This window comes from Hordeum vulgare, chromosome 4H, assembly GCF_904849725.1.
Source record: "Hordeum vulgare subsp. vulgare chromosome 4H, MorexV3_pseudomolecules_assembly, whole genome shotgun sequence".
Classification (NCBI taxonomy): Eukaryota; Viridiplantae; Streptophyta; class Magnoliopsida; order Poales; family Poaceae; genus Hordeum; species Hordeum vulgare.
The window spans coordinates 505,697,368-505,710,294 of NC_058521.1; the positions used below are offsets into that span (position 1 = coordinate 505,697,368).

The 12,927-nt window shown below is 49.5% G+C and overlaps 1 protein-coding gene across 1 annotated transcript; it reads right to left on the bottom strand.

The window, feature by feature from the left end:
- Window positions 1–914: 914 nt before the first annotated feature.
- On the bottom strand, window positions 915–5,404 carry LOC123449170 (auxin transporter-like protein 2). The gene is made up of 7 exons (XM_045126278.1): window positions 5,048–5,404; window positions 4,765–4,950; window positions 4,504–4,616; window positions 4,123–4,306; window positions 3,925–4,022; window positions 2,429–2,894; window positions 915–1,583 (listed from the first exon to the last, which is right to left on the bottom strand). The coding sequence occupies exons 1-7, from the start codon at window positions 5,225–5,227 to the stop codon at window positions 1,272–1,274; spliced, it is 1,539 nt and encodes a 512-aa protein (XP_044982213.1). The 5' UTR covers window positions 5,228–5,404; the 3' UTR covers window positions 915–1,271.
- Between the last annotated feature and the right edge of the window lie 7,523 nt (window positions 5,405–12,927).

The following is a 12,927-nucleotide window of genomic DNA, read 5'->3' on the forward strand; positions in this document are numbered from 1 at the left end:
TGCAACTGCTTAATGATCTGGTGGAGCATATGTGGACCCACAATGAAAACTAAACATCAGATGACTAATTATATACTTCAAATAAATTTTATGTAAATACTATTGATGTTTGGTATCAACATTTCCAGTGGTGGAGCTTGAGACAAAAACATGGAAGGGCAATGGGCTAGAGGTTGGGCAAACATAATTATTTTCAACTGATTTTAATAAAAAATAAGTCTAATAGAAAGGTATATAGGCTTGATTTTTTTTAGGAGGGCATCGCCTAGGTTAGCCCCCCACCAAGCTCCGTCACTGTGTGCAACAACGGTTTGCGTGGTCGACATGATTTTGCATGAATTTAAAAGTTTAAATATGAGATATGCGAATACGGGGAGCAAAATCCGAAGGACCGTCATGATGCGTCCGCGGACGTGTCCGGACGCATTGTACATATATGGGACGGATTTGCCGGTCGGGCTTAGATGCTCTCACACTCTTGTATCCACATTTTGGGTGAACGGTGTAGCTTATTTGGAGTGACTGCTAGTATTTTGTTGAAATGTCAATAACACGGAAGTGCGTATTCATCATGTACCTTAATTTTTTCTTCCTGCTGCCTGTGAATTTTGTGGAAGCTCTCCCCCTCAACCCACACCTGTCAATGCACCCCCTTGCCGTAGCATCTCATTGCCGCTGGCAACGCTATCCCTGTCTCCGGCGAGGCCCTGGCTTGGCCTCGACGGGATCGACGTTACTCTCATCAGGTCACCGGTCTTCGGCCTCGTCAGGAATTGACCGGCACGAGCAAAAATTCCAGGTGCGCGATGTTTAGCAAACACGTACTGATACACAATATGCAGAATATGGAAGCTTTACTCCTTTTCAATCTCGATTTCTCATTGGGAGCAGTAAAGTTGACGACAGCCAAGACATAAGGCAAAGAGCTCCTGAAGTCGTGAATCCTGATTCCTCAGCTCATAAATTAACAACATATAGTACTGTCAATGATACAGCACTGAATGGTGCCCCAAAAGAGAGGAGCTCCAAGCAAAGCATATGCATGAGAATACGAGAAAGCAACGGCTAGATGCTTCACGCCAGGACATAGCACAGAACAAGAGACAAACATCAGCCAATCAGTCATCACTCATCACCCTCTCTGAATCCAAGAGAAGAAAAGAAACAGCAAGCTCCCTGCTGACTACTCACGGGTAGTTTTCCTTGCTAGATTGATCGGTAACAGCGCTAATCAACTAGAGTTACCCAGAGCAACCTCGGAGGCTCAAGCTTCAGAGCCCGCCGCTGTGGTGCCGGTGGTGCTGGAAGAAGTGCGCCGGCGAAGGAGCTGGCGCCGGCGGGAGCAGCGTCAGGTTGTGGAGGCCGCCGGGGAACGGCCAGGAGGCGTCCGGGATGGGCGGCGTGGGGCACTGGTAGCACTTGGTGAAGAGGCCGAAGGTGTCGATCTGGCGGACGAAGTTGGTGATGCTGGCCCAGCCGCCGAAGCCGAAGCCGACCACCAGCACCCACACCACCACGAACGCGTTGATCACGTACGTGCCCGTCCATCGCCCCACGAACCGCGGCGGCTGCTCCACGGCGTTCTGCATGCCAACGTTCAGGCAAAAAATTCATTAGGTCATTGGCAAAACAGAGTCTTACCACATTTATAGCACCACGGACACGCATGTGGAATAAATCTCATCACCCTGTTCTTGTTTCTGAAGGTACAAACTAACGGTGCTCATTTTCAGCTGGTTATCATATAGAAGTACGATGCATATGATATTATTGTATGATACTATCTTCATAGTGCATAGTATCATAAAGTAGTACTATCATAGCTGACCCTATTTATTAACATGCATGACACATAGTAGCATAACATTTAACATGTTACGGTATCTACCTATGTTATTCTAATCATCTATCTTTTTTAATTGTTTGCCACATCAGCATGTTAGCTAGTCCCAAGTATAAATGATATCACCTTAGTTACTTTCGCTATGGCCAGCCTCACACACTTAACACTACGTCATGCAGTTTTGCCTGACGTCCAGTACTACATACACTAACTATGCTTCACGCTTAATCATTGCGATAGCTTTATGTTAACACTCAAACTAGCCGGTCTCTTGACAAGTTGTGCTGCTGCGCTAGGTGACATCTAATCAGGACCTAGCTGGGCGTGGCACGATATCGATAAAGCAAGCAAACTGCTGCGAGATACCAAAAGAACATAGGCGTGCAATGCAAACGCCACAAACCCTACCTACCGCGTGCTAAACTCCGAAGCTAAAGCGAAAGTAGCTATTTTTGTTTAGTGCGTACTATTACTTGAAAAGACAGTAAAATGAACTGAATGCAAAAAAAAAAAAAAAAAAAAAAAAAAAAACTTGAAAAGACAGTAAATTAAACAGAATGTAAAAAGGACAGTAGTAGAAGTTACCTCTCGGGCGTGTGCGGAGCGGTAGGTGATCATGTGCGCCAGCGCCGGGATGATGTAGACGGTGAAGCTGACGAGGAGGGAGCCGACGGCGGAGTTGATGGGCCCGAAGAAGGGGAAGACGATGGCGAGGAACCAGATGGGCACGACGACGGGGAGGCGCGCGGCGGCGCGCTTGCAGAGGCTGCGGCAGTCGTGGAGGCCGATGAGCTTCTCCCACACGAAGTAGAGCGGCGTGCAGGCGAAGCCGAAGGTGATGAACTGGTGGACGAGCATGAGCACCACGGCCGCGTCCCGGAACGCCGTGCGTGGCAGCAGCGAGAGGGCGTTGGAGTGCGTGAGCAGCTCGTCCCCGAACGCCCAGTACACGCTCGCCGCCGACGGCAGCGTCAGCGTCAGCACGTACGCCGTCGCCATCAGGTAGATCGCCTTGAACTTCTGCGGCCGCCACATCGCGTGCATCACCTCCCTGCATACACATACATACCATATCATGGTAGTTAGTTAGTCACCGTATAAATGGATTAACATTAGACAGGTCTCCTACTCTAAAGTCTAAACCATGGGCTGGTGTTTCCACTGCGACCCTGCAGCGAGCGAGATGACCGGACTCTGCTCTGACCCAGCTGAAGCGTGGCGTCCTCGTCTTTCCCGTTCATTTTCTTCCTGCCCGTGGCTGCAACTTTGCAAGCTAGCGTAGCGTGGTTGCAGGCTACAGGGTTACATGGACAAGTGCGCCATTTTTGGGGCGCATCGAACTTTGATGCTGCTTGCGTCTGTGACAGGGTTATCGTATCCAGCACGGGTAAAGGAGCCTGGCGTGGAGTGGCTCCTTTCCCTTGGACTGTTGAGAAAATGACTGTGATGAGACGGCCGGAGTCCAAGGTCGCAGGCACAGAGATGCCCGGCCTGGCAGTGCGTATGAGGGCGAGAATGATCAACAAAGACTACTGCAAAGGAAACTGCACGGGTTTGCTGCCAAGACTTAACAGTGCATGTGGGTATCGTCGTCAGACTACTAGTTACTTGTAGTACTAGCTTCACTAGCAGGGTGCTGGGCCAGTGCTGTCTTGCTACCCAGCACGCAAGAAATAGACTACCGTGTAGCGTGTACGCTTGTGGTTACACATTTGTACACTGACATGGGCAGCCTAGGTAGTAAACTACGCAGTCTGTTCACCAACGGCCGTGTGTTGGGACGCTGGCGTGCACCCTTGTGGTTACACTGAACTATGCTGCACAATGTACACCTGCATAGAGTGGGCTCGCCGATACGCCGAAGATGCTCTCTCCCGGCCAGTATACACGAAATATTGGCTGAGCTGCAGAGCTGGGTTCAGAGGCCCCTAGTCCATATCCAAGACTTGACGTGGCATGTGACTACGTGTCACCATTTTTTGCATTCCGTTTTGATTGACATGTACGAATCTAGCTAATGTAAAATTACGAATAGTAACATCGATCGTAGGAATTGACAAAAATGGCGGGGAGCTACTTACACAGTGACCGCATGGCCGCCGAAGGTGTAGAGGATGTTGGTGGCCCCGGTGAAGTAGAGCACCATCTTGGTCGGGCCCGAGTGCTTCACACCATCAACCTGATTACAGTACGTATACATACAGTATTATGCACCCACGAAATGGACAGCACAAGTGTTATTCTTTCAGTATACATAACACGTTGCAGTGTTCGTATACCTGGCCATGGAGAAGGGAAGCAACAGCGAGGTACCACGCCGTGTAGGTGGTCATGACGAGGCCGAGGAACGACCAGATCCGGTAGTTGTGGAACGACGGGATGAACACAGTGGTGGCGCAGCAAGCGCCGAAGATGTATGTCCACGTCCTCTTGTCCAGCCGGTCGTTGATGTAGTAGATGTTGCTGCACACCATGCATCATAAGTACGTACATACACTCTCTTGAGACACTCTCCACGGACACCAAGAATCAAAAGAGCCAACAACAAAACGAGCTCGGAGACTTTGATTTTTTTTCGCGTGTCTGCCTTTAAGCAAACACGGATGAGTACTGATAACGACGAGCGCTCATGAGTCATGAGCACGCATGCACGTACGTACCTGGCGCAGGCGATGAGCTGGATGACGGAGCCGAAGAGGAGGAAGGTGCAGTTGAAGGCGAGGCCGACGTTCCTCCAGTGCCTCCCCAGCAGCCCGTCCAGCACCTCGAACCACTGCGCATCACCGGCGTTTTGTCACTTCAGATTCAGATCTACCACATGTAGGATGAATGCAGCACGGACGGCGAAGTAATAAGAAGTGAAATGAATGTGGTGGTCGTCGGCCTTCTCCCTCAGGCACGAGTCACGAGTCACGACTCACCTGGATGACATGGTTCCTGAAGTCGGCCTTCTCCCTCTCCTTCCTGGTCCTGTACTCCACGTAGAGGATGCTGATGAGGTAGGCGGTCCAGCTCCCCATGAGGCCGTAGAAGAGCTGGAACAGTATGCCGCTCACCATCCCCAGTTGCGAGAAGGAGTAGGGCAAGGTCAGGAGCACCTGGGCCACCTGAAACCATTCGCACGGTGGTAAGCGCAGCCGCAGCCGGCACCGGTACAATGGCGTTGGATGTCAAGAAAATGGCTGCGTAATGGTGCTCGCTCACCTGGTTGGAAGCGCAGCTGAACCAGGCGTCGTAGGCGGAGCCGCCGTGCCACAGGAGGCCGGAGAGCCGCGACTTTGCGGTGCTCGGGGCGCCGTCTTGCTCCATCTCCTCGTACCGGCCTACGCCGATCGTCCCCGGCGCCTTCTCGTCGGCGAGGCCATCGTTGGCTGCTGCGGCCATGGTCACTGGACTGCTCTTCGAACTGGGTGTAGTGTCTACTACTAGTTCTTGAGGTAGACTCGAGTTGTGCTTTGTTGATCGAGCGTGCAGTTAGGCCCTCGATGTCTGTATGCCGAGAAGAGGGGGAGCGGTGCCATATATATGCAAACGGAAACGCCAACGGGGCGCTTCGCTGCTAGCAGGGAGGATGGATAAAGAAAAATGGCTTTCTCATAATCTCTCTTCTTCTTTCCATGAGCTCTTTCCAAGAAAACGTGAGGCAGTGACTCAGTGAAGATGCGAACCTTATTTTAAGCGTATGCTCTGTGCTTCTAGGGAAAAGTATCAGGTGAAGCAGGAAAGCATGTGGGGAAGAGCGAGCGAGCTCCAAATTGAAGAATTTGCAGTAATGGGCATAGTCACTTCAAAGTTAACTTACGTACCCTTTTTTGGTGGGGAAAGAAAATTAAATAAGTACTTGTGCTTAAATAAAGATAAACAAGTAAATACTGCAACAATGTTCAACTCTTTTATTAAATAAAAGTGGGCGATGCGGTCACTTATTTAGAGACGAAGCAAGAAACGAGTGCTAGGCTGCTAGCAAGAAAAAATGGTTTTCTCATGGTTTGTATTTAATAATCTTTTTGTCTCTTTTCATGAACTTTTTTGGCTAGAAATGGAGGAGTTGGAAAAAAGAACAAATAAAACGTGAGGCTGCTAAAAGTGTATGCTCTTTGCTTCTTGGAAAAATTGTTATGGCATCTTCAGAACGGCTCACCAAATCGCCTCCTATTGACCAGATGTTATAGAAACATATGATTATTTTGACGTCCTGTAACAACCTGGATCCATGAAAAAAAATCCTCTTTGCGTTCAAAACCCTCGTCGCATTCACACTAGTTCACTAGCCTCCGCCTACTTATATTGATCCTTTGTCTCCTCTAGGTCACGCTAATGGTGATGCAGTCGCTGTCGTGGTAATTATCCTGACAATAGTATCAGGGGTACGAACTAAGGGGGGAAGTCTAGCTAGGCGTAGTGGATGCACTCGGATTTACTTCGAGCTTTCTTAAGCTTCTTCGATGCAAAGTTGAATCATCTTCCTCCGAATGGTGTCTCCTACTTAGCTGCTTTTGTTTCTTTGTGTGAGAACTTCCTCGGTTGCCATCCACACTATGGTTTGTTCAAACACTTGTTCACTTGCCGAGTGATGACTGTTAAGAAGTCCTCTCAGTCGGGAGGCAAAACCAATATAGTACAGCTTTGCCAAGGTCTAGGTATCCAGCTCCGGGGCAAGAGTAGCTTCCCCCAAATGAGCTTTCCCAATTCTGTGAAGCTGTGGCAGTACTCTTGGTTCTACTGCCAGGATGTTCCTGTTGGTGAGGTTCATTCGGGCCCTCCACCATATTCCACCGATAGGATTAAATCGGCTCCTGCCTTGACCATGTCGAAGGCGTAGAAAGTTGATGTAGATATTCTGGTGATTGCGATGGTTGCTGTGATTCACAAAGGCATCACCAGAATGGATCTCCTGGAAGTCTTCTTTCAGCATAGGATCCAGCCCCTTCAGGCCAGAGCCCATCCCATGTGGATGTACAAGGGGTCGGATAATATGGGCATCCAGGTCCCGCTATTGGATATTGACCGAGGAGTGTCTCGGGTCATGTCTACATAGTTCTCGAACCCGCAGGGTCTGCACACTTAAGGTTTGATGATGTTTTAGTATAGTTGAGTTATATGTGTGGTTACCAAATGTTATTCGGAGTCCCGGATGAGATCACAGACGTCATGTGGGTTTATGGAATGGTCCGGAAACGAAGATTGATATATAGGATGGTTTCATTTGGTCACCGGAAAGTTTCGGGCATTACCGGCAGTGTACCGGGAGTGACGAATGGGTTCCGGGTGTTTACCGGGAGGGGCTCACCCACCCGGGAGTGAGCCCAAGGCCCTAGGGTGGCGCACCAAGTTCTTAGTGGGCTGGTGGAGTCATCCCATGAAGTCTATGGGGCCACAAGCAAAAATACCAAAGGAAAGAAGAAAAAAAGAGAGGGAGGTGGGAAGGACGGAGTGGACTCCTTCCCCACCAAACCGAATTGGGGTTGGAGTCCAACTCCTCCCCCTTGGCCGGCGCACACTTGAGGGCCTTGAGCCCCAAGGCTAGCCCCTCCCCTCTTACTATATATAGTGGTGGTTTAGGGATTTTTGAGACACAACTTTCCATGTGCAACTCTAGCCTATTCCACATAGTTTTACCTCTAGATCAGATTTCTGCGAAGCTCGGGCGGAGCCCTGCAGGAGTAGATCATTACCACCACCGGAGCGTCATCACGCTGCCGGAGAACTCATCTACTTATCCGTCTTGCTTGTTGGATCAAGAAGGCCGAGATCATCGTCGCGTTGTACGTGTGCTGAACGCGGAGGTGTCATCCGTTCGGCGCTAGATCGGGATGGATTGTGGGACGGATCGCGAGACAGTTCGTGGGACGGATCGTGGGACGGTTAGAGGGACGTGAAGATGTTCCACTACATCAACTGCATTTCTTAACGCTTCCCGCTGAGCGATCTACAAAGATATGTAGATCTAATCTCCACTCGTAGATGGACATCACCATGATAAGTCTTCGTGTGCGTAGGAAATTTTTTGTTTCCCATGCAACGTTCCCCAATAGCGGCTTCCGGTGCAACGCTCTGCTTCATCCAGGATGTTGATTGGCTTCTCGCGGTAAGTGAGATCTGGCTGAAGGTCGATGGCCTGATGGTCAATGTCCTTGTAAAGATCAGGACGGTTTGGCGCTTGAAGACACTTCCGAAGTTGTGACACGTGGAAGACGTTGTGCACACCCGAAAGTTCCGGAGGTAGCTCCAATTGGTAAGCACCTTCTCCACACTTTGTCGTGATCTTAAAAGGTCCAATGAACCTTGGAGCAAGTTTCCCTTTAAAGTGGAAACGCTTGGTTCCCTTAAGAGGTGTGGCACAGAGGTACACCTGGTCTTCGGGAATGAACTCCGCTTCTCTGTGGTGAGAATCCGCATAGCTCTTCTATCGCGACTTGGTTGCCTTTAGGTTTTCCCGAACAAGCTGCACCTTATCTTCCACTTCTTGCAGAACTTCTGGCCCGAAAATCATCCCTTCACCAGTTTCGGACCAGTTGAGCGGGGTGCAACACTTTCGTCCGTATAACACTTCAAATGGGGCCATTTGGAGACTAGACTGGTAGCTGTTGTTGTATGAGAACTCAGCGAACGACAGATAGTCTTCCCATTTGACACCATGCCCCAAGAAACAAGCGCGGAGCATATCTTCGAGTATCTGGTTTACTCTCTCCGTCTGTCCGCCCGTCTACGGGTGGAAAGCGGTAGTGAAAGAGAGTTTGGTTCCGAGGGCTTCTTGGAACTTCTTCCAGAATCTTGAGGTGAACTGCGTGCCTCGGTCAGATACAATATCCTTGGGAACTCCGTGGAGACTCACTATACGATGGATGTAAAGACTTGCCAATTGGCTTCCATCATAAGTGGTGTTGACTGGAATGAAATGGGCCACCTTGGTCAGATGGTCGACCATGACCCATATGGAGTTATGCCCCTTTCTTGACCTGGGAAATCCAGTGATGAAGTCCATGCCGACTTTGTCCCACTTCCATTCTGGCACTTGAAGAGGTTGTAGCAGTCCAGCAAGTTGCTGATGCTCAGCCTTGACTTGCCGGCACACATCGCACTTGGCAACATATGAGGCTATTTCCCTCTTGATGCCATGCCACCAGAATTTTTCTCGAAGATCTTGATACATCTTGGTACCACCGGGGTGAATAGAGTAGGATGTGTCATGTGCTTCCTACAGGATCAAGTCCTTGAGTTCTGCCTTGTTGGGTACGCATAAATGTTTCCCAAACCACACTACTCCTTGCTCATCCACTGAGAATTCTGGGGCCTTGCCTTCTTGGATCTTCTTCTTGATGCCTTCAATGCTCTTGTACCCCTTCTTGGCCTCCTTGATATCGTCAGCCCGTGTTGGTTTGACTTCGAGGTTAGCTAGGTATCCTGATTCCACTAGCTCCAACCCGAAGTTCTCCGTTTCTTCATATAAGGCGGGTAGCCTTTCCTTGAGCATAACATTAAAGGTGCAGGTCTTTGTGCTTAAGGCATCAACCACTACATTGGCCTTATCGGGGTGATATTGAATGTTGAGATCATAGTCTTTGATTAGCTCCAACCATCTTCGTTGCCTCATATTCAATTCCCTTTGAGTGAAGATATACTTCAGACTTTTGTGGTCGGTGTATATTTCACATCGCTTCCCCAGAAGGTAATGTTGCCATGTCTTTAGAGCATGCACTACTGCTGCCAACTTGAGATCATGGGTGGAATAATTCTCCTCATGCGGGCGCAGTTGCTGTGACAGATATGCCACGACCCTACCGTCTTGCATTAGGACTCCACCGAGCCCGGTTCTGGAGGCACCACAATATATCACAAACTCCTTGCTGATATCTGGTATAGCCAATATCGGGGCGGTAGTCAATCTCTTCTTCAACTCCTCGAAGCTCGCTTCACACTCCGGTGTCCATTCAAACTTCCTGCCTTTCTTCAAGAGATGAGTCATGGGTCGAGCGATGCGGGAGAGTCCTTCTACGAACTTGCGGTAGTATCCCGCGAGCCTGAGGAAGCTCATGACTTCCTTCACATCGATTGGTGACTCCTAGTTGGTTACCGTATTAATCTTGGAGGGATCGACTGCCAATCCACTTGCTGTCATGTTATGACCCAAGAATCCAACTTCGTTCAGCCAGAATTGGCATTTGTTGAATTTGCCATAAAGTTGGTGCTCTCGAAACTTCTCCAACACTAACCTCAAGTGTTGCTCATGCTGTTCTTCGGACTTGGAGAAGATTAATATGTCATCAATAAATACGATGACAAACTTATCCAGGTATTCCATGATGACCTTGTTCATGAGGTACATGAAGTAAGCTCGGGCATTAGTCAACCCGAAAGACATGACAATGCATTCGTATAGACCGTACCGAGTCACGAACGTAGTCTTGGGTATGTCTTCAGGTCGGATCTTCAGTTGGTAATATCCAGATCGTAGATCGATCTTGGAGAACACCTTGGCTCCATTTAACTGGTCAAACAAATCTTCAATCTTGGGGAGTGGGTACTTGTTCGTGATCGTGACTTCATTGAGAGAACGGTAATCGACGCAGAGTCTGATAGTTCCATCCTTCTTAGACGCGAACAGAACAGGTGATCCCCAAGGTGATGCACTCGGACGAATGAACCCTTTCCTGAGTTGCTCATCCAGCTGCTTCTTCAGCCCTGCTAGCTCTTCGGATCCCATCCTATAAGGCTTCTTATAGATAGGCCTTGATTCGGGCATGAGCTCAATGATGAACTCGATGTCTCGGTCGGGAGGCATCCCTGGTAGCTCATCAGGAAAGACGTCCGGGTACTCATAGACTATCGGCACTCGGTCCAGTTGTTCTCCTGACAGGTTGTTAACCTGCGGTACACGAGTGGTTATTGGCTCAGAGACATACTTGACTTTGACCCCTTGGTCGCTTGTCATGGTAATAGCCCTGTTGGCACAGTCCAAGACTCTCCGGTGTTTGGCCAACCAATCCATGCCGAGAATCACTTATAGCCCTTGTGACTTAATGACGATGAGATCTATTGAGAAGCTTATCTCATTGATAACAATCCTGACTTTCCTACACCCTAGGTTGGTCCTACACTGCTCCCGAGGTTTGTATTGCCATTTTCCCGTTAAGCAGGGTAGGCTTCAAACCACATTTTTCCACAAATATTTGTATAACAAAAGAATGCGAAGCACCACAATCAAACAATATGGTTGCTGGGGTGGAGTTGACGAGGAACGTACCCAGAATGCAGTCCGGGTCTTCTTGTGCCTCTTCTACGGAGATATGATTGATCCGCCCCGTGCTGTGATACTGCTGGTTGCGGGGAGCTTGGTTCCTGCCTAGTGCTCCTTGGCCTTGGTTTGGCGCATTGGGGCGCGTTGTGTCGGGCTTCTTGTTGGGACACTGCCTAGAATAGTGCCGAGTCTGTCCACATCCAAAACAGGTAACTTGAGCTGGAAGGTTGGTCTTGACTCCACCGTTGTTTGGTGGGTTGAATGTTGGCTTGGTGTTGACGTGCTGTTGAGGCTGGTAGTTCTGGCGAAATGTTGGAGACTTGTACTGCTGCTGCTGATAACTGGGTCTTGCTGGAGCTGACTGCCATGGGCGTGGCTTCAGATTACTAGGTCCTCCACTACCCATCAGCTTGCACTTACGGGTGTCGTCCATTGCACTTATCCTCCAACATAAGGGCCTTGTTAACCAGATCGTCGAAGGTCCGGCATTCACAAATAACCAGTTGATACCGGAGTGACTGCTGCAGTCCTTCCATAAAGCGTTCCACTTTAGCGGCCTCAGTGTTGACATCCCCTGGTGCGTATCTTGACTGGAGGTTCAACTTCTCCAAATATTCGTTGACGGATCCACTGCCTTGCCTTAAAGCTCGGAATTCACGCTTCTTAATGGTCATCATTCCGGGAGGAATGTGAGCAACGTGGAATCCATCCTTGAACATTGCCCAGGTGATGACATGTCCTACTCGCATGATTTGAAATCCATCCCACCAAGATCTGGTCATGCCTCCGAGACAGTGAGATGCATAGAGAACTTTCTCACGATCATCAGTGCATTTGACCAGCGCCAGGAGGTCTTCGATAGTACGGATCCAGTCATTGGCATACAATGGTTCAGTCATCTCCGTGAATATGGGTGGCGTAGTCCCCATGAACTCAGAGAGAGTAGAGCGACCATTGCCATTCCTGTTCTGCGGCGGGTTGTTCACCAAGACTTGACCTAGCTGCTGAATAGCAGCATTATTGGCTTGACATTCCTTGCGAAGAGCTTGAAGGAACTGAGCCATAGTCAAGCTTTCGGTAGAAGGCGGTGGCGGTGGAACATCGTCTTGCTGCTGCTCGTGGTGATCTCCAGCTTGAGCGTCCCCTCCGGTTCCCTGCTGCTGACCTGAAGAGGCAGAGCCGGGGTTGCCGAAGGTGCTGGTGCGAGTTGCAATCACCATCCTATCAGGGGAGTAGACATGTCAATTTGCCGAACTAGCTGGAATCATAAGGGAGGATGCTCTAGTAAAGGGGTCTGGTGCTATGCTGGTGTGAGATTTTTTTAAGCCAAAGATTTTTGGAAAAGACTAATCGATTAGATTAAATCAAGTGATGTAGTCGCTTACAAGCTCCCTAAGGCAGAATTCAACTTCCATCCAACATGCTCACAACATCATGGTTCGCATGAACTGATACATAAACGTACTACGCTTGGGAAATCTCCTAACCGCCTAAGTCGTAATCCTATGCGGCTGACTGCTCGGTTTCGTAGACGGGTTCTGCAGGGTCTTCGTCTTCGTCTTCATCGGTACTTTCCTCCTTCAGAGGGGTGGGAGAAGGAAGCGGTCCATCACGGTGTCTCTTGGTTGGCGAGTCAACGAAGAGTTCAGTGTACTCTTCCGCGGTCAGGCGGTGACTCTGAATAGGAGTGGCCTGCAGTGGTGGTACTCCTACTCAGAAAGTAACGGCCGGTCGTCCTTTGGGTGCTCCTTCCTTCTTCACCTTGTGGGTCTTCATCTTCTCCATGCGGAACAGATCCTTGACTTGGTGCAGTTCTTGGCAAATCATTTTTGACTCCTTGATCAAA

Bases quoted from the DNA above. Each gene is read 5' to 3' on its own strand.
- LOC123449170 (XM_045126278.1), bottom strand. From the start codon at position 5,227: ATGGCCGCAGCAGCCAACGATGGCCTCGCCGACGAGAAGGCGCCGGGG. The intron at 4,617-4,764 runs GTGAGTCGTGAC...GGTGATGCGCAG, and splicing joins TCAGGAACCATGTCATCCAG to TGGTTCGAGGTGCTGGACGG. The intron at 4,307-4,503 runs GTACGTACGTGC...CATGGTGTGCAG, and splicing joins CAGCTCATCGCCTGCGCCAG to CAACATCTACTACATCAACG.